This window comes from Triplophysa dalaica, chromosome 3 (assembly GCF_015846415.1).
Source record: "Triplophysa dalaica isolate WHDGS20190420 chromosome 3, ASM1584641v1, whole genome shotgun sequence".
In the NCBI taxonomy this organism is placed as follows: Eukaryota; Metazoa; Chordata; class Actinopteri; order Cypriniformes; family Nemacheilidae; genus Triplophysa; species Triplophysa dalaica.
Genome location: NC_079544.1, coordinates 26,869,137 through 26,896,107, shown reverse-complemented (window position 1 = coordinate 26,896,107; position 26,971 = coordinate 26,869,137). Strand labels below are relative to the sequence as shown.

At 38.1% G+C, this 26,971-nt stretch overlaps 1 protein-coding gene across 1 annotated transcript; it reads left to right on the top strand.

Moving 5' to 3' along the window:
* Positions 1 to 4,949: 4,949 nt before the first annotated feature.
* On the top strand, positions 4,950 to 26,537 carry LOC130418217 (phosphatase and actin regulator 1). Its single transcript, XM_056744230.1, has 13 exons — positions 4,950 to 5,268; positions 6,915 to 7,079; positions 12,038 to 12,118; positions 14,525 to 14,644; positions 16,675 to 16,878; positions 17,817 to 18,081; positions 19,852 to 20,045; positions 20,242 to 20,398; positions 20,507 to 20,562; positions 21,597 to 21,658; positions 21,883 to 22,023; positions 23,870 to 23,946; positions 24,178 to 26,537. The coding sequence occupies exons 1-13, from the start codon at positions 5,058 to 5,060 to the stop codon at positions 24,191 to 24,193; spliced, it is 1,749 nt and encodes a 582-aa protein (XP_056600208.1). The 5' UTR covers positions 4,950 to 5,057; the 3' UTR covers positions 24,194 to 26,537.
* The last annotated feature ends 434 nt before the right edge of the window (positions 26,538 to 26,971 follow it).

Sequence of the window (26,971 nt, the reverse complement as noted above, 5' to 3'; positions counted from 1 at the left end):
GAGGGCAACCAGTCTTGGGCTATAGGGTGAAATGGCTGCTGCTGATAACGTAGTCTTTCTGTGCACGATTCACTCCGTCAGAGATCGTACCGGTCTCTAAAAGTTTTTTCGAAGGGTTCTTAGTCCCTTATTGGACAATTCTCCCGGAAAATCACGCCCATGCGTGAGGGAAAAAGCATGCAGACACGTCAACCAGCAAGTGTGATAAAGAACATCAATGCCGCTTCACTCCGCTGATGGTAGTTTAGCCGCGTTTGTTTGCCCGTCTGGGTTCTGGGAAAATGAACGGGTTTGGGGGGAGAGTGAGAAGAAAAAGAGGGAGAGAGAGATCGTCGGTGTAAGCCGACCCCGGGGCACGCCACCATCTGGTCCTCAGCCAATCAGATGGCCTCTATCAGCGACACCGGCTGGTAGGGATGGGAACCGAGAACCGGTTCTTCTTTAGAACCGGTGCCCAGTGAATCGATCCCTTGGAACGTTAGCGTACCTACTTAACGATTCCGCTTAACGGTTCCGCTCGTTGGAAATGTGTCATCATCATGACGTCACACACACGCTGCGTTGTTTTGGTGACGCAGCAAACATGTAATCCAGGATATTTCACTTGAAAAGACTCCAATGTGGTCATTTGCAACATCTGTATAAGTTTAATTTCGACAAAGGGAGGAACTACCTCCAATATGCAGAAACATTTGGCCACACAGCACGCAATTCATTTGCAGGACTGTCGCGTGTTTGATACACTACTACTTAGCGACAGAGCAACAACAAGTGAGTCAAGCAGCAGCGGAGCTAACGAGACGTCATCTGCTATTAATGCCGAAGGTAACTTCTTTATTTAGTTAATGTGAGCGCCATTTCATCTCGTATCCTTCCTGAGAGGGCAAACATGAGCATTTTTCTGGTTTTCTGGTATTTCATTTTGTTTCAGGTAGAATATTCCCAAAGGCACAAACTCTTCCTTGACTGTTTAGTCTGTGTTTTTAGGGCACTTAAATGGCAGTTTTATTTTATTTTTTTGTCTGGACCAATGATGAATGTAAAAAATTCTATAGGTCCCTGGACTTTACTTTGTCGCCTACTTTTAGGTTTGTTCTGAGGTTGCTACACATAATTTGTGTATACTCTGAGTATGTGCTGTGTTCTTATTAGATATTAAAGCGAGTTAATACAAACAAACAAATTTGTACTTATTCCCTCACCCAATGAGAATCGATAAGAGAATCGATAAGGAATCGGATCGATAAGCAATATCGATAATGGAATCGGAATCGTTAAATTCTTATCAATTCCCATCCCTACCGGCTGGTGACACTGGACCCACTGGGCAGTCTTCATCGGGAGTCAAGCCACAAACTGCTCCAGTGTCACCTTGTCGATGATGTTCTTGGATTCGCCTCCGTCGGCCATCAGCCACTTGCGGCAGGGATCCCGGAGCTGCTGAGCCATCAGCTAAGGATTTGCTACACGCCCCAAGCTCCAATGAGTGGAACCGTTGCCGATGTTGTTCGGGGTTCAGGCCCACCCGCTGGAGGATGGCCTTTTGAAGCCCGCGTAGACGAGGAGAATCGCTACTGGCAACTGCTGGGCGGCCAGCTGGGTCTCCCCTGTTAACAGGGGGATAAGCCTCGCCGACAAATTGTCGAGTGGTCATCCCGAAATCTCTGCGGGGAAAGCCTCCAGGTCGTCCTGATCCCTCATCTTGGGTAGCGGAACACAAGCGGCTGGGGTAGTGGTCGATTGCTCCCTTGTGGCTCCCTCCTGACTCAGCCAGCTCTGGAACGACTTGCGGTCTTCCTGCTGAGCCTGTACGAAGGCTTGGAAGCGCCGTTCCTGGTCTTCCCGAAGGCCCAGCAGCGCTCGATGCTGTTCGCGGTGAAGACCGGCGAGCGACTGGATCACGTCCGCAAATGGGGTTGTTGGCTGGGGCTGCATGGCGGCTGCAACTCACTCCTTCCTTGCGGGGTTTCGGCACCAATGTGACAAAGTTTGTAGATATGTGGAAGAAAGAGGCGGGGTCGGCGTAGCTGGGAGACAAGATTCCTTTTATTCCACAAAAAATAAAACGTAGCGTCACTGCCCTTCTTAGCATTCAATAACTCAGAATAAACAATTCAATAAGCTTTTCTTGGAACTTTGTCCGTAAGATTCCTTCTTGAAGTGGTCAGACGTCTCCCAGCTGGTCTCTCTCTCCTTGTCTGCTTTCCGCTGGCATTTTAAGCGTCTCCTCACCAATCACTGTAACGAGACGCAGGTGATCTTAATCTGCACTTGACCTTCATACTCACCGTCTTTCCCGCGCCTCTTCCCTTTGTTGCAGACCTCGCTAAACCACACCCCCCTTGCCACAGACGCATGGTACAAAAATGTTTTACTCACATAAGATTGCTGCACCATTCCTATTGGATCCGATATTGACGACACAGCACTGTTTTTAAATTTTAGTCATTCCTCAAATCCAGTATCGATCTCTACCTTGTTCACGAAGGAATCCTCTGAGAAATCAAACAAACAAACAAATGTTTTTCCCACATGAGCTGGAACGTCTTCAAAAAATACCGTAATAACTAACATCGGAATCCGAAGGAAGGTTATGCAACGACTGTATTTTTTCACAAACAGGGGTGGCACCATATTAAGCTATCTTTAACGGCATGTTTGTTTATTGCTTGATGCTCTATCTGGTTTCCTTACCACCTGTGTTACTTCAGAATTGTCATGCGTGAACCAGTGGGCAAGGCTAGAGAAGTAGTCGTTGATATTTTTCTGTGGAGGTGGTGTTCAACCTATCAATGTCGTCATAGATAGGTGCATTCCAGAACCTGTCGTTCACTGGGCCTGGTGTCAATAACAGATGTAATCTCAGTAACAAGGGCGTTTTCAGTTCTGACACTTACATGATGTTCGTACAAAATCTTGGGTTGAAATTGTGACTTTAATTCATGCCTCCTTTAACACAACTTAACTCAACCTGAACCTAATTGAAATCTGTCTTTTGCATTTGATGCGTTTGCAATCCATTTGACGGCCCTCTACCGAAAGCATCTTTTCTTTCTCCACTCATGAATTCCTTAGATGTAAGAGACAGGTGACTCAGTGCTGAATCATTTCCTCATGGCATTAGCCTGCAGTTTTTGCAGACGTGATGATGATTTAATTTTGAACACAATTTATTAATTTTGCACCTCCTCTATGTCTATTCTGTCTATCTTTGAACAACTCTTTGCCGATGCAGTTCAATAAGGTTTGGCAAATTTTTTTTTTGCTTGAGCATCTGCCCCTTTACCCAAAGTGCCCATTATAGATGCCCACCGTGAACTATTGATTTGGGGAACATTTATTTATGCATTGGTTGCATTCAACCCTTGATGTGAAAAGGAAGTAATTTCTAAATAAGATGTGAAGAGTTCAGATGCAAAGTCTGTCAGACAACATTTTGTTTAAATGAGCATTTTTCTTCAGGCTCCTACATTTACTTTTAGCCATCCAGATATTTCAGACCGGTCAAAGTGTGCTATTTAGCAGGTTTTGAAGCAAAATTATTTGAGTAACGTATACTGTGTGTGTGGAGAGCATTCACCAAACATTGTAATCTCATTTTTGACAGAGGTGGCTTTTTTGAGAAAGTGTTTTGCATCTCAACTCTTCAATTGTATTGAGTAAATTCTGTTGCAGAATTAGGCATGCAACACATTGAAATCCTGTGATAACAATATAGCATATCCCAATATGAAAATAGCTTATCTAAATTTGAAATAGGAATTTAATATACTGCATGGTTCTTCGTACACTTATTTTAAAAAACTGCCCAATGTGCATAATTTTATAAATGAAGTGGCCAGTCACATGTTTATGAAACGTGTCCATTCTTCAAACCCTGCATACAGACCAACTTGCTTCCATGCTGAATGATAATTTGTAGTGTAGGAAGACACCTTGATGGATGGATGTTGCAGGTTACTTTTAATATATCCATCTCCTGTCTCTTTTGTACCGAGTGACATTCATCCTGTGATTAGCAAGTAGGAACAATTTCTGTAAGACATATTATGCATATTTTATGGGACTGTACATTGGTATCAGATGACCTCGTTTGCTATGTTCAAACTCTAAAATATGTCTAAATCCAGTGTTTCTTTTAATAATTTAAATAGAATTAGAACATCTTTATTGTCATTGTATAGTTTTTAATACAACAAAATTATGAGCACCCATCTTGAGTGTTTGCTAGTTTCATCTGACCATTCATCTGACTTTGAATATTCCAGTACTGTCTGTTACTTTTCAAATGTTCTATGGTCAGATGAACCTAAAAAAAGAGCATTTTGCTGTAAACACTCAAGTTCTCTGACTTGAACCCTATACAGTAGTAAATGTGTGGGGAGAACTGAAGAGGAGAAGCTGGAAATCACGAAGGTATGGACAGATTCTGTATAAAGGAATGGTCTTCTAAACGTATCATTAGACATTACAGATGAAGACTGCTGATTGTATATTCTCTATAACTCTGTAGGCCTATGTGACGAAGAACAAATCTGGAATCTTGAAATCATGAAATATTCAGAGCTGTTTATCTTGGCAAAAAGGTTGCAAACCATTGAATGAAAGGGTATGATTCAATATGAGCGATGTGTATTAAAGAAAAACATTTATTTCATAAAAAGATTCCCCTCCCCATTTCAACTTCGTTGAAGTTGATAAAAAAAGATTAAAGCCTAAAAGATGCAGATTATTTGCACAGCGTTCTTTGGTTATATTTACCTAATGGTTGTATAATCATGAGCACAACTGTCGATGTTTGTGTGTGTCAGCAAGGTGGATCTGTGGTGCCTAAAATGCTGTTTAGTAAGGCAGTTTGTTAGGTAATAAGACACAGTCTGTAGATCTTGTGAGTAGTCTTTAGGGGGCGTAAAGAGCAGCGTAACCACCATCCGCATCTCATTTTCAGCTGCTGTCGTACAGAGTGTGTTCAAGCTTGCCCAAAACACACTCATCACCGCCATCATCATCATCATCATCATCAACAGAAGAAAATCTCTGAGGCAGATTACACAGTCATGCAGGGCATCTGGGGCACTAACGCGGGGATGGAGAAACCGCAGAAGAAAGGATTCAGCCTGGTTAGGATGATGTCTTTAAAATACAAGAAGCAGAATAAGAATCCACATCAGCATCACAACAACATGCCCTTCATGATCCACTGCCACATTGGTAAAGAGATCAAACACATATGCAGCAACTGCAGTCGCGCCAGCCATGCACAGGACGGTGAGTTAAGATTTCTCCGCATACGCGTTTATTAAGGCATCTGAACCGCGAGCAAACCAAAACCCCAAAGGCGTACAGCGCGCTAGAAGAGACCGCAACGATCTGGCCCGTTAACAAGATGATTCTTTCGGGTTCAAGTATTTAACTGATATTCGTATTGTGCGTCTGATTGGCGTCAATGGCGTTAGCGTCGCGTTCACGGGGTGGCACGCGTTGAACGCGTCCTTGCCCTGCGGTTTAAATTGTGTGTTTTGAGACAGTAGCGTGTTCCCTTTCTTCGCGCTTTTTTGAACGCAAGAAAACGTACTGTGTGTATTGCCCTTTACTGATGTGTTTTTTCTGTTTTCTTTATCACCACTTTGTTTTGCTCGTTTGTAATTGCTGGACTGTATTATCCTTCCTTCTCATGCTCTCGGAGATTCGATAATTCCCATTTCAACCCGGAAATAATGTATGGAACGGTGCTCTTGTTAACGGATAGCCTACTTGTGATGTTGTAATGCTTCTAAATCATTAGTAACAATAAAACTTCTTTCAGTGTTACTAAATTCTTTAAATTTTATTAAATCCAGAGGTCACTTCCGGGTTGTAGTGGGAATTATCGAATCTCCGAGAGCATTAGATGAGAGAGATGGTGCCATGATGACACTGGCAACGACCCTAACGTCCAACGTCATGGACTGTAGTATTACTATCCGTCCTAAACAGTATTAGAAATTAGTATGTTATAAATCCTAGTATGCCTTAAAGGCACAACATAACATTAATATGAAAATATCTAACAACTACTAGCCCAATTACTGCGAGGTGTTGTATTTTGTTACCAATCACAAGTGTTTGAGCAACAATGGTCACTTGCATTTCATCCCAGTATTCGCATACTACTATAGCCTACTATGCAATCTAATGTATGTACTTTTAGGCTATAGTATGTCATTTGAGATGCCACAAACGTGATTTTTCTGATAACATTTATTCACCCACTCCAGAGTTTGAATCTCATGTCAAAGTGACAAACTTTAGCACTGACATTGTGATAGATTGACGCTTATCTTTTATGACCGGACGTTTCGAGTTTGTTGCGTCAGTTTGAACATTCACAGCGTAAATTGAACAGTCAAACTAAAGGAGAGCAAGAGCATGTAATATTAAATCCCATTATTTAATCCTCTCCATTAAATTCCCCTTTGATTAACTGCGTCAGAAGAATTTTAATATGATTAGGTCTGGACTATAAATACCCTGCTGCGTATAGATCTGAATAAAGATCACGTTCACATGGGTGTCTTTATTTCAGAGCATTCTGAGCATCGAGTCCTTCAATTTGATCCCAGTTTTGGTCAGACAACTAGATTTTTGGGGTTGAGAAAATGTTTTGTAATGTTCATGCTGTGATATGCCTTCACCCTCTACTTTAGTAGTGCATGCGCTGAATGTCAATAAGGACAGAGCATTGCTGCTATATTTGACCTACTTTTGTGAAAGCTGTGCGATCTGCATGGCATAGGAATAGCACAGAATGTTCCCTGCATACTGTATTGTTGTACAACACTGTGCTGCATGAAAGAGGTGAAAGAAAGTCTATCGTTATAGCACAGGTTGTCTGTGTGCACCTGCTCACATTCAGTATTTTTCTTCTTCTACAGCAGAGGAGGTGGAGAAATTGGCCTCCATTTACACAGAGTCCCTGGTGTCTGGCACGCACACACCACCCATCCATTGCAGGAGCAAGTTTGCCACCCTGGGCCGCCTCTTCAAACCCTGGAAGTGGAGAAAGAAGAAAAGCGAGAAGTTCAAGCAAACATCCACAGGTAAACGCTTTGTGTTCTGTGTTATGATGATTAGGTAATACATTTTATTTCTAACACAAATAATAATTGTCAATTATAAATATATGTTAAAAATACATATTAATTGAATATGTCAAATATATATCTGTTCAGGGCTTGATACCGGACATTAGTCAGTTTGTGTGCAGCTTTTTTATTATATTCATTAGAAGCTGCTCTGTTCGTCCCTTGCTAAATTGCATGTTTTCATCCAAAGCGACTTACAGGAAGGAGAGCATATAAACATTTTTTCAACACGCTAAACAGTACCGTTAGTTTGAATATACAGTATGACATGACTTGTAGTGATTTACCGCGAGTACATGTATTTACCAGCTCATATTCCATGTAGTCTTAATTTGGGTGGTCAATATGCATCTGAAATCTAGCTAAAACAAGTAAAACTACTCTAAACCAAGTCATTTCAACATGCCAAAGTCATCTTAAATGGGCACCCAAATCGTAATTTTTAGGTTACCAACCGAATTACATCGATACTACCGAATACAGATTCACATTAAATTGGTGCAATATTCGGTACCATAAGAACGCATCGGGTGCTGCATGAGAGGAAGTATGTTAGAGAGAGAGAGCGCATTTTACATCACCGCTTGTCAATCCAAAAAGTAAACCCGCTAATAAAGTAGGCTGTCCTAGTTAACGTACAAAATGTAAATAAACACTCGAGTCTATATATGGATATCATATTTACGTGCATATGATTTATTCCACTCATATAGTTTTTGTGGACTATTTTAGTTTAGTTTTATGGTATATTATCTAATGGTCTGCTTATGGTGTTTAGGTAAATTATCACACTGCATAAATAAAAGAGTTTGTGTGTGACGATGACAGAGGAAATAAAAAAGCTGGTCGTAATGATAATGTTGTAGTTATTTCCATTGTCTTTATTTCTTTTGTCCAGTGTGTAAAAGTGCAACACAATGTTGGAATGGAGAAGTTTGAACCAAGGTTATTTTAGCTTACTAAAATTAAACTATAAAAACTTTTTCTGTTTATTGAAATTAAATCACATATTGACCTAAAAATTATCGGAAAAACTTAACTCAATGAAAATTGAAATGTGGCCACAAAACTAAACTGAGGTAAGTTTAAAGCAGTAAAATTATAATAGCAAACAAAAAGTAAAATATAAATTAATGAATCTAACATAGCAACATTAAAAATAAACCGATAAATTATAAAATGACAAATGCATATACCAAAATTGCTTAAACTTTAACTAAAATTAACAAAAAATAAAGGTTATTTATAATATTAATAAAAATAAAATCAAAACTATAATAACTCTGGTTTGGATTTTTTTTTCCACTGAAATAAATGTTTTTTAAGAGTAAAGTGCCGAAACAAGGTATCGTTTGGTACCGGCACCGGTAAAAATGTCAATGGTACCCATCCCTAGCTTTAATCATGTAAAAAATAGATTCATAAAATTTGACTTGAAAACTGTGATTGGTTTTCGTTATATCTAATTTCTCTTGTTATTCCTGAGCAAGACATTAAATATGAATATTGTGATGAACATTTTCATATTGCCTACTTGCCAGAAGCTATTAACGAAAAAAAAAGAATCTTCTCAAAGTTTTGATAATGAAGTGTATGTGGAAAAAGCATATTAACTTATCTTGTTCTTCCATGGTCATCATAGCCATGGGACATCATTCTCATAATACTCAATTAATTCACTTCATTTATCTTTACTAAAAAGGTCCCATTTCCCCCTTAAACTGCTGTAGAAATCTGTAGAAATGACAAAATCGTCTAATCCAAACGTGTCATATAAACTCATAGGCTGATGGCCGCTGTTTGGCACCAGTTTAGCTCTTGCCATGGGCAGGCCTCTTCGTCAACTGTTTTTGCGCAAAACACTGGTGCTACAGAGGTTTAAAGTTTTGTAGCACAGGCCAAAAAGTATAAAACATCTGTTGTCATGTTAAAAATATTAGCAAGTGCAGTTCATCACATGAATAAGCATATAACTGACAAATTAAAATAAAGTTACATGCAGATGAATAAATTAGGGCCATATTATTTTTTGTTTACCTAAATTAGTTTTATTTTTTCGGATTTCTATACTATACCTAGGGATGGGTACCGAAACTCGGTACTTTATCGGTCTCGGGGCTAAATTGTGAAAGACCGAAGTATCGATAAGCCCTGACGTTAACGGTCCTGCTATCGGTACTTGCGAAATTAAGAAAAACATTTCCTATTTATTATTGCTAAATAAACGTTACATAGCATTTTAACTGACCAGCCATTTCTAATTTGAGATAATATTTAAGACATTTACCTGCATTTTCGTTATTCGCAATCTCGCACCGCACGTAAAATGTACGTCTGTTCCACACTACACGGAGCTCGCGCGCACACAACACGAAAGCTCGCGCATATAATAGTGACGATGGCGGAGAGAAACAAACGTTCTAAAGTCTGGCTATATTTCAAGCGAGTAGACACAGATAATGCTCGTTGCAATAAGTGCAACAAGACTTTTGCTTGTAAGAGTGGTAACACAAGTAATCTGTCTAAACATATCTCTAAAGTGCATTATGTGCAGACAGAGAGATGCAAAGTTTTCGACTGCCTGCAAACTAATAGTTCGTCATCCACGTCCTCAGGTGCGTATGCTAGCCCAGCAGTCTTTCTAAATAACACAGACAGAATTTAAACATTGCATAAGGTTTCTTTAAATTATTATGTAATAATTGTATAAACACACATCACATAAAAAATAGCCTACATATAAATCTTTAGAGTTTTTTTTTCTGCAGTAGCCTAAATAAATCTTAAACTTAAAAACCGCTTTCACAGTACTGAATTTAAAATGGATGAATAATAATAAATTATGCTTAAGAAATTATAAAGCAGAGCTTACCTAAAAAATTAATTTGTAGCGATGAAATACATAAACTTTTTTGTGTTCATGTAAATTGCAAGAGGTTCCAAACCTGTATAACGTTTAAGCCCAAACAGAGTTAACTACATTGTAATTTATGTGAATGTAAAGCTGCAGTTACAGTGAACCAAGCCACTCCAGCATCTGGTCCAAACAAAAGAGAATTCCAAAGCCCCTTCACACTGAGCAGCATGTGTGTGTGTTTGTGTGTTTATACATATTATGTCCCTATTTATCATAAGTATTAAATGCACAAACACACAAATGAAGGAAATATGTGCTGCACTACACACATCATCACAAAAGAGAAGATCTCCAGCCACAACACATAATTGGAAAACCATTTCTTTATTATTATTCTTAAACAAAAACAACAAAAAACATAAACAAATTTAGGACCACATGCATTTTATCTAAATTCTCTATGAATAATAGGCGGGTATCATTCATCTTTTACCTGCATTAAGATATGTTAGGTCAACGAATGTAAAGAATACGAATGTTTTAAATAGTGAAAAAAAACTCCAGCTTTAGTTTCGTCTTTCATAAAAAAAACGCAACAAAAAGTACCGATAAGAGTACCGTTAAAGTACCGGACCGATAAGTGGTACCGATAAAAGTAGTAGTACCGTTAAAACCTTAACGATACCCATCCCTAACTATACCATAGTAGTATATTTGTCCTTTAATAAATACTATTGTAAAAGGACTTTTGAAGCTTACTATAGTCTACTCCCGTTTATCAATTAACTACAAGGTGTGTTAAAATTAATTCCATAATGCTAAACTGTCCAATAATTTAAAATAGTATAGTAATTTTTTGTGGGAATGGATTATAGACACCATTTTGCACGCATTTCTTCCTATCCTATAGGAGATTTATTCTGCTCAGTTATACTTTTTTTATGCGCATTCACAGAATTTATGCTCTTACAGAGAGCTTGCAATGCATGCGACTTAGGCTTTACCTCGCGCCAGAGAGAGTCTGTAATGTGCGGGCATTGAGTTTTCGCGCACGAGAGAGCTAGTAACACGCCAGAGAGAGTTTTATCTCAGGTTTTGCCTAAAGCCAGAGAGTTTATAATATTGAGTTTTCTGTGCAAGACAAAGCTTGTGATACGCGCGGCTCGGTCTTTTCCTCACATGAGGTGCTATGCCCGTTTAAAACCAGCAGATGAGTTGTTTCCATTTGACAATCAAGTAATAACAGTACATGCAGGCATCAAAGATGCATTTGGATGAATGATACTGACTTATAGCATTAGTTTACTTTCTCTCGTTTAAAAGGTTGCGGTGGTAAGTAACAATTTTACCAATTGCACTGAACTTATTCTCTGATAGAATGCTAATTTCAGTCACAGGCAATGAGCATTTTCTAGACACGTAAGCTTCTGATTTTGTCAACAAATCCAGCTTGTCATGGATAAATGCGTAATTGCCCCGCCCCTCAATACTATTGTGAATCTGCTATCCACAGGCTGGCGATAGAACGATCTGACTATAGAGACCAGGGGCCGCAGATTTTTCGCATGTATAGCTTTGTAGAACCTGAGGGTAATATATTGAACCTACAGAACAGTATTTTGTATGTCTGGCTAAGTGTTTAATGAATCTGTAAATCCGGACTACTTTAAAACTTAGTGCTTTCTGCGCCATTACAAATCATTCCGGGTTAAATCTGTTTTAAGGAAAATACACAAAACATTTGATGGTGGTTCTACTGCAGCAGGTTCCATTTTGTTTTTCATTTCTGATCTGATCTATAGGACGTAATGTCTGCACTGTCATTTTTCTAGTGATAAAATGTGATTCATTTGTTCAGACAGTCTAGTCAATATCCAGCATATCAGCATATTAGTTGCCATAGCAATGACATCAGCGTGATGCCAAGAGAAATTCATCATCAAAAACAGAGAGTGGCTGTCAGACTGAAAAAAAGAAGACCGAAGATAAGCAGATAATTATATGTAGATATTAAGTAAGTGATTTTATGGAAATGTTTTTTTCTGTCTGTTGGCAGCTCTGGAAAAGAAGATGTCCATGCGTCAGAGCAGAGAGGAGCTTATCAAGCGAGGAGTGCTCAAAGAAATATTTGAGAAAGGTTTGTGCATTTAAATTCTACTGATAAACCAAATGACATCAAGCGTATTGTTGGTTCTGGCAAGTCACGTTAGTCATGCTTGTATCAGCCAATCACATCAGGTGCAGCTAATCGATGTCAACTAATGTGTCAACAAGAGTGTTGCCATTCTTGCCTCCTCATAAGCTGCTCAATCTTTGTGCGTTTCTTACTTTATGTGATCATTTTTAGGCCGCCATTTACAATTTACTTATAATGAAGCTTCTTGAGTTGTGTGGATGGGTCAGTGACAAAAAAGGTTTGGCAAGATAAGAAATCTGTTTTACTGATTCTCTTGTCAACGAGAGCAGCACAAACGACAGTATTTTTTGTTTTGTTTTGGGTTTTGTTGAGGAGATTGTTTTACACTAGCCAGCAGCTTCCTAATACCTGTGTTAACATAGACTCTCATAATGCAGTTAATGCCAAATAGTCAACAATGTCAAGAGTCTTTATTACAACAATAAACATTATTATGTTTTTTCAGCCATGCTCATCCCTAAAAAGTTATTTGATCTGTGCCCCCTTCTGTGGTTAAAACATCGATAAAACAATTAGCACAGCCTTTTATGCTTAACTTGAACAAGAAAAAACCATCCTAAGATATGAAATAAGTGTCATAAAAACATGTAAGTGTGCCATTTTTACACATCGTTATACACCAATTTCATGTTTTAACAAAAGTTATAAGTAAATTGTTTGTGTTTCTTGAAAATGTATTGCTTTAAGAAATGTTTTTGCAGATAGAACCTTACAATTCTAAACCCAGCCTAATTTTTCAGAATCAGAAGGTTCTATCTGCATTTGACCTGTTCCAAACATCCCCATTGATAAATTTCAGAAAATGTTGATGTTGTACATTTGGAATACAATAAGGGTCTCTGTCTTTTTCCTGTACAAAAGAGATTTGTTCCTCATGTCATCTTTGCTATATATGAATAAATAACACTGAAAATCAAGCACGATGGTCAACAAGTTCTGCTGAAGTGGTTAGTTTAGGGTAAGAATAAAAATTCTGTTATGAAATACTCATCCTCAAGTCGTTAAACAATCCTAAGACTTTTGTTCATCTTCAGAACACAAATTTAGATAGTTTTGATGAGCTTTCGAGAGCTTTCTAACTCCTCACAAAGACAGCAACGCAACATATACTCAGCGCAGAAAGTCAACTATAAAGAAAACATTAAAATATGTAACTTCAGCGGTTTAACCTTCATAAAATCGTATCTTCAACCATTTCTCCTTGTTTTATTGGGGAAAAGTGGCTTTGATATAGCGCATTAATTACAAAATATCAAAAATGTAATGAATTGTACCTTACAGATGTAAATTGTAATTTTTGGTTAACATTTCTTTTATCACTGAATATATTTTTAAATGTAGACACCCACTTCATTCCACTCCGTTATTGCTGCTTGAATGGTGTTTTCACATGTTCATGAATTTGACTTGACGCACATGATTCCCCAAATTAGTTATGATCATAAGAACAATGTTGTTCCATTAACTTTTATTTACTATTAAAGGGCTAATGTAACATTATGCTAAGCTATCTGTTATGGCATTTAATTGAGAATTATACCTTAAATTTTGGGGTATCAAGTTTTTACAGTTACACCAAATTGACATTTCTGAATTCATTCCCTAAATATTCTCTCAAAATGAATGAAACCCAGAATTTCTCAAACAAGATAATTTATGCAAGTAATGAGTTTTTTTTCTCTTTCAAATTAAACTACAGGGACACCAAAAAATGAGCGTCACGCCATTGACCCAGATATACTGTATATGCAACACTCTACTGCAGCTCATCTAGGTGTATGCAAGCAGTGTTTGGGCTTCTAAGCCGTCATTTACGATTTACTTTGTTCTATACAGCACGCAGTTGTTCAGTTGTCATCATCAGTTGTTCTAATATGCAACTTCGTATTTCAAGCTGATCTACACATTTAAATGTTTGGATGGATATACAAACTTATATACTTTGTGTGGCTGGCACTGAGATTTCGCTGTCCTGGCACAGGTGCGGCGTCTCTTCAGTGAGCTGCAGTCAGCTGACTGTACTAAGCTTAGGCTGGATAGACAGGCAGAGAGTTTTTTGGGTGTCCTGACATTTTCTGCTCCCCTCCCACTGGGGCTGGGCGATCCAGGCAAAAATGTTTTCATCAATAAAATGTTTTATATAATTCAATATGGACCATAATGGAGGGAGGGGTTCGTCTTGTGTTTTGTATGGGAGGTAGCACAAACTGGTCAGGTAGCACAGATGCTTTCTGCCAACTTTAAATATTGGTAATCTTTAAATTTTGATTAGAGTAATCCTGACAGAAGTCTTATTATGATAAATCTATCAAAGAACAGTAGTCATGACACCTTTGTGCTTTTTAGACTCCAGGATCCCTGTAGTAAAGCAGGATGGACGATTGGAGAATGGTTTGATGTCAGGCTCAGTAACCAAGACTCATGAGTGTGACAGGACAGCAGATATCATGGACGGACAGAGGACAGGTAACTGTGTGTTTGTCAGAATAGGTCTGACTATATTATTGGTTGCATTGTTTCAAAGCATCTTTACTTAACACACAAGAGTTTTTTACTGTAAAGAGCACAAACAGAGTTGTCCATCCTTATGAAATCAATATTATGGGATTTGCAGAAGTTAAGTCCAGTACACACTGCCCGTGAATGTTCGTTGCGATAACATGCTAAAAAGTGTGGCCATCTGCACATGCCGAATTTGATTTTATGTAGCCAAACTGTTCTTTTCCCAACAAGATCTATTGCAGAAGCCGCAGAATAAGCTGCCATGCAGGGCCATGCTCAAACGCACAATCGGAAACATATGCCAATCATTTCTGTCTAATGTGGAATCTTTTAATTAAAATCATCCACACCTTAAAAGGATACAAATATTAATCCTTATTGCTACAGTCTTTTTTATTACACTTATATTTGTCACAATGACTTGCACTATCGCTGTTGGCAGTTCACCAATGTCATGCACTTTACCACCACGGTGATGTGGTTGGCACGGCCACCGTCACATGCCTAAGCACACGATCAATAAGAATCAATTCAGGAATTTCCCGAATAGGTATTGTTGCGTTATATTGAAGATCTATTCTAATTGAAGAATCTATATTTTTTACTAAGCCCTAATAGAAATCAATAGGGATGCACGATAAATTATGGCCCATATCGGTATCGGCCGATAAATGGACATTTCTAATGTTATCGGTATCGGCCGATTATATACAAATATATATATACAGTTATGCTCAAAAGTTTACATTCCCCTTTAAGAATCTGGAAAAAGCTGAAACATTTGAAAAATAAGATGGTTTTTGAAAATTAAGATTTATGTTTAATTTAGTCCTGCCCTAAGCAAGTTATTTCACTAAAGAAATGTTAACATAAAGTTCACACTAAAGAATAATAAAATAGCTCAGGGCATCAATTGAAATGGACATTTACTGTATGTTAGACAACTTTTGTAATGCACAGTTGTGTTCCATCTGTTATCTATTGCTAGTGTCAACTGTATCAGATAAACCTGCCCCTAAATGAGCTTTGGTCATTTTACATTTATTCACTTTAGCAGACACTTTTATCCTTTTATACATATGAGAGAGTATGGGCTGATTCTGAAAAAAAATATTTTTTTCCAAGATGTCACAAAAGAGTTTTGTTTTATAATTGCATCGACATTTACCTGAAAAATGTCATAAATGTCACAGTGTACAAATGTCACATGACATGTTTTGCTACAAAAAGGCAAGCCATGATGCCTAACCATGTTGTGTTTAGGCCACCATTGACTACCATAGTTGGAAAAATGACAGTGGTAGTCGAAGTGCCCCAGAACTGTTCGCTTTTCCTACATTCTTAAAAACGATCTTTTGTTTTCTACAGAACAAAGAAATTTACAGAGCAAATTTTCCTACTATGGTAGTCAATGGTGGCCAAGAACTGTTTGGTTATAAGCATTCATTCAAATATTTGTCTCTGTGTTCATCAGAACAAAGACATTTATACAGATTTGGAACAACACAAGGGCGATTTTTGTCTGTTTGCTCCTAGGTTTATCCTGTTAAACTTGGTTGTTAATAACCTGTAAAATGAGTTCGACAACAGATTACAATCTCTGTCATTTAAAGTGTTTTTTCAAGTGATGTTCAGTGCTTTTCATCAAAGCCCTTTTGACTCTGTTGTTGTCAGCATGGTTGCAGTCTTTGCTTTAGCTCGTCCAGATCATTTAAAAAGCTTAAAACGGATGAAACTGCATCAAAGGAATGTTTCTCAGCTAACGGCCGTCTCTTAATTAACTTGGCTCAGATAATAAACTGGCTAGTGAGACGAATAATGAGCTTGATTTTATTTCTCTCCGTCCAGTTAAATGCTTGTCCTCATGTGGAGGGCTGTTGTTTAAAGTTGTTAAATATATTTTGTCATGCAAAAGATATCTTCATGTAAATGTGTCATGGCCATGACGTTGTCTTTTGAGTGAATCATTCTGAAAATGTGTCTTCTTTTTTCAGCCATCATTGATTTCAGAGCATCTCTGGGTGGAGGAGTGTGTGCTCAGGATAACACGATAAAGTCGTCTCTAACACTTCCTCCGAAGAAGTCCGTAGCGTTTTCTAGTGATCTTCAGGAACCCCCTGCCAAACCTCAACTTATCCATAAACAGCCACCAGCTCTTCCTCCAAAACCCTTCTCCAGACTGGCCAATCACAGCGCAGGTAACCTCAAACCCCATCCGCAGAACCGACCAATCACAGCACGGGTACACTCAAAACCCTTCTTCATAACTGACCAATCACAGCACAGGATGAATAAATAATGTAATTATGTCTGATCTTTTCTGTCCATAGGTTTTTGGCTTGGTCCGCAATAGCATAAGGGACATTTTTGTTTTACATATACAATGGTTTCAACATTATACAAACAATTTTGATTCACACACATCAAAGTCCTCTTATTACCCACAATCTGGCATAACTGTTTGGTTTGGCTCCCTGTTTTCAATAATCCATCTGTCTAACACTTTCCCTCTTTTCTTTACACTCTTCTTGTCATTTGGCAGCATGTCAGTCAAATTCATCTAGTATCAGTATTAGTATCAGACATATATTACTTGAGGTTGAGTTATCATTAAATATTTTATATTGAACATTTAGTTGATGCAAACCAGTGTCTCTAAAACCATGTCTTATTTTATTTATTTAAAATGTAAACTTATTCACTGATCACACCTGATATATACTTGAATACTGCAAAGAGAACAAGTCCACATTAGACAACACAATACATCTGTTTTTACTTGTATAAGAAAACCATTCAAATTGAATATTTAATGGAATAATTCAGCTCTTAAATGTCTTGGCCCTTTACATTGCTATTGGGTGATCACTCCTGAGGTTTTTCATTTATAATCAAAGGCGAAACTGGTGCGATTTCACTTTTGTTTGGTGTAATGAACATTGTCAAGAGTTTGAACATTATATAAAATGTTACATTACAGTATTATTTTATCATCCAACTTTATTACACGAAATAATTGTTTTAATTCTTAACACAAAGATTGAAATGTCACATGATCTTGCTTACTAAAGAAATATAAATATGTGGAATGTTTACACCATGTTGGTTTAATGTTTGTTTTTCTCTCTCTCGTCAGACTCTTGTCAGCGTTTGAAGTTGTCATGTCTTCAAGGAAAGCTGTCTCCTCCTCTACCACCTAAGAAAGTCATGATCTATATGCCCCCCTCGTCCTCTTCGCCCACCCCCTTGCCATTAAGAGCTCCGTCCCTCCAGCAGCACATCAGTATGGGGGGGCAGTACGGTCACCCACTGCAGCTGCAGTACGGCGGCGTTCATCCGTCCAGCCGCATCATTGATGAGCTTCAGAAGACACTGGCATTCGCCATGCAGAGACTCGAGAGGTTTGTGTTGGGCCTGTTTGAAACGCAACATGATGACTTTTATTAAATCAGCTGGACGGTCGGAGCTGCAGCTTAATGGGTTGTCACTTGGGTTGTGCGATGCCTACATTGAACATTGTTATGGACGATGAGATCGGGGGGCGGGGCTATATTAGTTTGCTAGATGGCCATCAGCCAAAACATTAAAAACAATTATATCAGCGCTCCAGACTGCCACCAAATCGCTTTTGCAACAAGTTTTCAAGACAGCGTACTTTTCAACAAGTATTTGCGCGACCTGCACATTATGAATTTCTTGCAGTTGTTATTTCACCTGGAAAGACTAGTAGATCTTGAGCCCACCAGTGTAGGCTGTGTGTGGTTAGTTAACTGCACGGGTCACGCATCACTGATGTTTCCCGCTGCCATCGCGGACACGCACAGTTCATGTCGTAATTGACAAGCTTACACGCACAAAGCGTGAGTGCGTTACTACGATTCACTGTTTGGTTTCAATTTCTTTGTATGTCAAGTCTCACATGCGCGTTTCAAAGCTTCCAAATCATACTCGACCGCAGAAAAGCGTGAATAGACGAACTCGACACATGCACAGAATGTCATGCAGTGGACTCTGCTGTCAACATTTATCGTGCTGTACGTGTCTGTGCGGACGACCGCGGAACCTCCTGATGACTAAAATTGCTTCATGCGGGGGAATCACGATGCCAGCCCAACACCGTGATGTCATCGTCTATCGGCTCAACCCTAGTACTCACCAAAAAAATGTAATATTTAAACACGATAAATAGATATTTGGTGTGTTTAGAGTGATCAGTCCATTGACATTTGAGGCTCTGGTGATGTATTTGGACCAGAGAGCCTAAACAAAGCAGGCCGTGCACTTCCAGGAGGTCCTGACGTTTTCTAGTCGAGTAGCTGCCAAATCTAAAATGTTCCTGGATCACTCTGTTTCTCTCATTGCTGTGGTTAAATGTGACGAGGGTTTGCATCAGCATTTCCTGCAGGATCTGTATGAATGAGGTTAAGGCACTTACTGACCCAGCTTACAACCCACCACAGACTTTCTGGCCCACTTATCCAGCACCGTGTATGGCATCAGACTGGCACTTCAACATAAATCTAACTGTCTGCCAACCTCTTTCTAATGAAAATCTCGCCAGCAGATGCTGTGTTTGACCCAGTAATGAACACAGGGTACATTTCCCTCTCTAGCCGTGAGGGGCTTTTAACATATGTTTCACGGTGGAGAAATCCTGGTCTAAAACGGAAGGAATTAAAGGGAAACTTGCTCGAAGATTGGCCTCATTTTAATATTGTTGAGATTTGTGATGTGTACAGCCTTTGGTGTGGCTTTTTTTTACTTAATGACACATTAAATATAAATATGTCTTTTAATTACATGTGTGACATTATATTTACAAATTATTAAACCTAATTGCCTGTTTGTGACATTTGCATTCGTGAAGGTCTGCATTCAGTTAAAATGAGCTAATAAAATATTCACATTTCACATCATTTAATAAGCAGGGTAATGCACAAGCAGCCGGCTGTTATCGCGAAATAAGATATAAGATCACACTGTCTGTACATTATCCCTTACATAATAAATGTATGTGTATATGAAGGTCACATCTGCTTGAAATGAATTTTGAAGACACATTGCTAACATCTCATATAACATAGCGTTTCTTTAGGTCCTCTCTGTGATTAAGCATACAGAAGAACGCCATGTCATATATTGCTGTTGAAGATGATGCTTTGTATGTTCAGCTCTGCGGCGCACACAGGGCAGTACAGCTTTCCTTTGCCTTCCGTGATGATTGACTGCGATGATGATAAAGAAAACATACCCAGTGAATCTGACTATGAGGATCTGCCCAGCATGTATAAAGATGATGATGAGGACGAGGACGAGGAAGATGATGAAGAAGATGATGAAGGGGATGATGACTCTCTCTTTACAAGTAAGCTCATACAGTACTACAACAATCGTACTTACGAAGGATCCTTATCATTTATGATACTTTATTTGTTTATTGTTGAGGACAGTTGGATAACTTTGTCAGTTCAAAGCAGGTCGAGGAGGTTCTGTAGAGGTCAAAGGTGACTGCATTTCAGTGCGGGCGTACACGTGTCTAAATGTTGCTTTTGTGTGCACAGGCACCCTGGCTCTGAAGATCTTAAGGAAGGACTCTTTGGCTGTGAAGTTAAGTAACAGACCATCTGAGAGAGAGCTACAGGAGAAGAACATCCTACCAGTGCAAACGGATGAGGAGAGGCTGCAGTGCAGACAGCTTATAGGCACCAAACTCACACGGTAATCCCAATACGCGAAAGCTTCGAAGTGAACATTCATTCAAATGCGCGTGTGATGTTTGGGAGTCGGAAATGAGCCGAATGTGTTGAACGTTTTTGTTTTTAACAGGAGACTGAGCCAGAGACCCACAGCTGAAGAGCTGGAGCAGAGAAACATCCTCAAACGTAAGACCACATAAGTGCTCTCATTGAGGTGAAATTAGACCCTCTTCATTTTTAGTGGTACACTTGACAAGGTAGCAGAGACTAAAAAAAGAATCTCCATTACTTGGAAACTGTCATTCTATCTTACTTTATTTTGAAACATATACTTCATGGCTTTACCAGTACCATCAATCCAGGGCCAGCCCAAGCCTTTTGGGGGCCCCCAAGCAGAATTAATTTTGGGGGCCCCTTCGTGCACACTATGAATCTAAAACATCCATTTCTATTATTGATAGCTGTGTTTGGAATGTAGGAATTTCATTAAAACAAGAAACACATAAACCTTGCATTACAAGTGTAATGTGATTGTCAAAACATTAGATGATTTTATGACTTCAAATTTTAGGTGAACTTTTCCTTTAAATTTAGTGCACAGACCATACAGGGACTTAATATGCGAAGGTTGCGGAATTTATTGTTAAATGCATTGGCAAACAGTTTGCAAAAAGTTTTATTTAAATAATCTATGTAACCTATAACCTTAACAATCTATAAGCCCTATCAAAGCCACACAGTTTGCTCTTTTAGTGTGAGGATGATTCATGCAATTGTTTTTTGCTTGATATCCATTAAATTAATTTACAATATGCACACATTTATTCTTAACCTTATCTCAAATAAAACGCTAAATTGACTGATGATTATAAATTACATATTTTTCATCTAAATCAGCATTTTGTCGTCTGCATCAGTGGAGACTGTCTGTCGTTCAACATTTTTATCGTTAAACACTAAACATTGTGTGTCACATAAATCACAAAAAACTATAAGTTCATGTGCTCTTGGGGGTCCTCTTGTGGCAACGGGGCCCTAGGCAGCTGGTTAGTTCTGTTTGTAATTCATGGCATATGTTTGAATGGAAATACAGGCGGTTGAATGGCCTCAGTATTGTGGACAGAAGAAATTGTAATAAAACAAGTATTTCTGTATTGCTGTTATCACTGTGGTGTCACACGATCAACCCGGTTGACCTCTGACCTGTTTTTGTCCAACAGCTCGCAATGAACAGGAGCAGATTGAGGAGAAGAGAGAGATCAGACGCAGACTCTCACGCAAGGTATGACTGATCAGATCCATCCAATGTGCAGTATACAAATAAAGTCTGCATGCACCACTGAAGATAGAAAGTCACGCAGGTTTTGAACCACATGATGGTGAATAAATAAAGACAGAAACGATCTCTTGAAGCCATGAAATCTTAAATAAGGACTGAAATCGGTGCAGTTTGTTCAAACTTTGTAGCAAATCTTTGGACCTCGTGTTCAATCTGTTGCGTTTTAGTTGAGTCAGAGACCCACGGTGGAGGAATTACGACAAGCCAAGATCCTGATCCAGTTCAGTGATTACGTCGAGGTGGCAGACGCTCAGGATTATGACAGACGCACAGACAAACCCTGGACACGACTGACTGCTGCTGACAAGGCAAGTATGACCGAAATGAAGCACCCTGTTGAGTGTGATGCACAAGATGTAAAACGACTGATGGATCAGTATCGAAGATCTTGGTCCGAAATGATACCGTGGTGTTTTTCCATATTTTTCATATGCCGAGATAGATAGATCTCACTTTCCTGCAGACTTACAAAATGACTGCTTCACAACATGGTCTCGCAACAATATTAAGTACCTTTAGAAAACATAACCATTATACCATAAAATAATAGAAGAATTATTAGACCCGTAAACAAGCACGTGGGAAACTAAACAGGAGTGAATCTTAATTGAAGCTTCTTAAAGTTTAATTTAGCATTGTGATCCTAGTATCATTATCCAACTAATGAAACTTGTCTCTACTTGAGAAGACGATTCAAATGAAGCATCCAATGTGATGTAGAATATAACTCCGTAGAAAAAAATGAATGTTATCTATTAAACTAAATATATTGAAAAACAGAAAAGAATAATAATGATAAGGAAATAAGATATTGAATGCAACTAAAAAATGTTTGTCTGTACTCTCCTAATATAATCATCTTTAATAAAAACACACACAAACAGGTTGCTTCTACGAAATTTAGATCCTATGATCCTATAAAATGAGCATGAACTTTAATTTTGTTTTTGTCAGAAAAATGGTTCAACCCTGTTACATAATAATAATTACATAAAAATAAATACTGCATAATGAACATAATTATAAATTCTTAAAAACCTAAGGGGATCATGTTTTGTTCACTCAGTGTTTACCTAAACAAAGCTGTCTGTCTATTAAGTTCAGTATTTTCTAGTCCTTACAAATATTTGGTTAAATGAGTTTGCTTTTTCATTGATAAATCCTGTCAGCAATACAAGTTGGGGTGATCGTTAAGAAAGTGAACTTGTTTACTTCACAGGCTCAAATGAGAAAAAAAAATGCATGTCACAATATTAAAGAACGTGTTTTCTGTACTTTTACAAACTTATTTGTCTGTTATAGTTATAAAATACAAAATAATGTAAAAGAACATTGCGTACCTGTGCAATTTTATCACAAATGAGAGGTTATGGAAGGGATTTCCTGTATATTTATAAATTAAACGACAAAAACGATTAACGATTTCATTATACATAACTGTGTGCACGATATATGCCAAAAGACATTACACTCACCGTAACCTGTCAAATTTAGAAAGAAAATGCAATTGGTGATTTGACATATTTTATTTTCAGTTTGCATCATTTACATCATGCTTTCATAACATAATGCAACACTTTGTATAACGTTTGGCTTTATGATAATAAAGTACGCCGGTTGATTTAAAATCATACGGAGTCATTTACTCTTATATCGCTCTCATAAGACTATGATATCATAAGTGGCTTGGTCTTTACAGTGTGGGCATGAAGTTGAACGCACCTAATAAACCTCAAATCGAACATTATGATGGATTCTATTGTGTTGAGAGAGATTGTTAACGCGTCAAATTCTAATGATGAAAGCGTGCTCTGGAGCGGATGGTTTAGTCCAGTGTGAGCTCGCTGTAAATGGCGCCCTGTGCGTTGAAAAGTGATGGGGAGGGGCGCTGATATGTGACGAGTAGGGTTGGGTATCGAGAAATTCCAAATTTCGCATTTGCCTTTCTTTTAAATATTGGCAGTCTTGCCTTAAGGTTTAAGTTTAAATGAAATGTCAATTTATTAATTGCATTTTCTTTCTCAATTTGTCAGTGCCAAAATGAAAAATCTTTTTTTTCAATCTGAATCACTGGAAAGAGTTTTGTGAAGCAGGAACGTTTATTAAAGCGTTGTGAGTGTGTGTTAATTATTGTTTTGTTGTGTGTCGCTCCAGGCTGCTATAAGGAAGGAGTTGAATGATTTTAAGAGCAATGAGATGGAAGTGCATGAGTCCAGCCGACATCTGACCAGGTGAACTCCATCACACAAGCATTAGAGAACTAATAGAAATAAATGATCAAATGGGCAGGACTCAAATTTCCCCATAGTAATCAGATTAGATTATGAATTTATACTTCATTATTTGACAGGTGGTTGGAGGGGATTGGTTGTGAATAAATGAAGTAATGTAAAAACCCATTGCAGTGGCAGTATGTGGAGTGTTGTGTTTTTATCACAACGTCTCTGTGATATTCTGAACAGATTTCATAGACCATAGACCATCATCGTCTGGAGGACTGCGTCTGACGGGTGTCTCTCTCATCAATCACAAGTGTTGGAGAGTACGATGCCCCGTCTACCCAAAGGCCAAGATGTCTGAAATGCCTTCTGCAAACTCCCTAGGACGCTGACATCACTCTTTCAAACAGTCAAAGTAGCAATGCCCGTGTCACTTCCTGTGATCATCTACAGTGGTGTTGGGTGCACTGCAAGAACCTACAATCAAATGTTTCTTTTCCACTAGTTACCTTTATTACAGCATCCTGGCATGTTTGGTTGTCAGATAAGGCAGCGTTTGCCGACGTTACTTTTGGAATACAAACTTTATCTCTAGCTGATTCTCAGGCTGTGAGCAGGCAGCGTTTTCTGCACTTCCTGGTGGCATGGCACATGTTTGCACAGACTGCGTTCGCGTACAACTGGCCCCATTCTTGAAATGCAAGCAGAACAAATTTCTCTGTAAACCATTAGTTTTACCCACATGCAACATTTTACACAGGAATGGTTTTATGATCGGGTCAAACATGCAAGAAATTGTCTCGAGACAAACGTTTATTTTAAATTTACGCAGAAATGTATTCTGCTCTTGTTATACGTGTGGCCAATTGTATTTTCAAAAAATGTATTTACCCCCTGCTGGCTCTCCTATGTCACTGCATCGTTAACTACAAAAAAGTTCACAATGCCTACATCCCCACTCCTCCGAGTTCTCTTTGGCTAACTGTGAATTCTAGAGTTTCTGGAGTCATTTGTCGGTGCTCGATTCAAATGTACAGTTCATGGTATTTATAGTAGATTATGTAAAGAATATTTTTATTGTTCATTTCAAGAATGGAGACTGAAGGGCTCATGGAAACTACAGAAGAGAATTTATCCATTTATTATTGATGTATTTTTCCTGTTCCAAGTCTCTGTACTTATTTTAGATCAGTAAAATTGTTTATATTATCGTTATTTGTTTGTTATAATATTTGACTTTTTTTTAAGCATTGTTTCACATAAGTGTTTGTAAGTTTGTCCTTTTTTTACCATTATGCAGACTAAGCAATATTCATTATGTCTGTACGTAGATCTGGTATTGATGCTTTTTAGTTTATTTTTTTGGGGTATGTTGTATTCTAATGTAGACTTTCATTATATTCATAGTAGAATCACACGCTAGAGATCTTTTTGCAGGGTTCATACACGCAAGAATGCGTTTTACGCTGTAGCAATTTTTCGGACTATTCTTTTATTAAATAAGACCATAAGCATGACCAGTGCTTCATAAAGGCCACACATGTGAAGATCACATTCCTAATGGTCCCACCGCTTTGTGGCAAATGCAACTTACAGCGACAGGCATTGAAAGACCGTGTGAATGTTTGTTTAAGCGGCAGTGAGCATTCATGTGTTCCAGAAACTAAATAACTCCTTATATTTGCACTGACCAGTAAGAGGTTTCAGGTCCATTAAACTTCGTCAACACTAAATGTTAACAATGACGTTCAATTTCATCAATTAAGATTGATCAGTTTTTGTTGATTTCACTTTTCTTCTTAAACCTTTTTAGAATGTGATATCACATTCTTGTCCACTTGTTTGGTTACTTGGTGTTTTTTTATCCACGGGTCATTTCTTTGTAATTCTGTAAACTTAATTAACTTTAATCTTCATAGTAGCTATAAAACCTCCAATCGTTTTCACCTCCGCCTGGTTACATGACTTATGTCATTAAATGTAGAGATGCTACAGGATGCTGGGGTGTAATGTGTAAAGTAAGTTAAAACGATATAAAATTGTCCATTTGTCTGACAGAAAGCAGACCATTATACTCGAAACATTCAGCCAATGAAGCTACAATGTGATTCAGCATGCACCTTAATTTAACCTAATATGCATATTGTATGTTTAGTTTTTACCCGCTTAAAGTCAATTTATGATTGGAAGTTTTGGGTCTTGTGAAATGGGATTTAATGAGAAACTGTATTCCTTTTTGTAAATCTGAATCAACACTTTGGCACCCAATGTTGTCTTGTCAGCGAGATGTTCAAAATAAAAAACTCAGCCCATGTGAAGAGCTCAAACATTCGGTTTACCAAGGAGTCGGAACATGTTTGGAACAACTGTGCGATTTTGAAATTTGTAGAAACTGCATGGACATTTTATACAAGGGTGCAACAAACATTGAGTATCACAGCTGTTGTCACATTGGGACAAGGAATATTTGATGATTTTGGCAATAAATTTGACATTCTTTACAAAGAAAATAACTTTGTTTGTAAATTAGTTGTTTGTTTGAATCTCCAACCTTGTAATAATTTTAAATGACTACATAAATAATAAATGACAACTTCAATTCATCAATCTGATTGTTAGTTGTTTCTCTTACTGTTTTATTATATGCCCTTTTCCCTGATCAGTTAAAGACTCTAAGACAAGTAATACTTTGTTTGCATGTCAAATTTAAAAGCTAGATTTAATTTGAAGCTTGAAGCAAACTCTTTAGACACATTTGGCTTTAGGAAGAACGGAAGCCTTGTACAATTTTTAAACAAGAATTTTGTTTGATAATATTATTTGGCCGATGCTATGTTACCATGGGAAATGTTTAAGTGTCTAATATGAAATGATGTTCATGTTGTAGGACCCTACCATTAAAAACGGTATTGTCGTTCGTCTGTTTTATCACTAGATGGCAGTAAAACTCTTCCTGCAGATATATCAGACATGCGCAATACTGCTTTGACATATGAACATGAATACAGTGCAAGTATTCAGTCATAAGCGTGTGTTT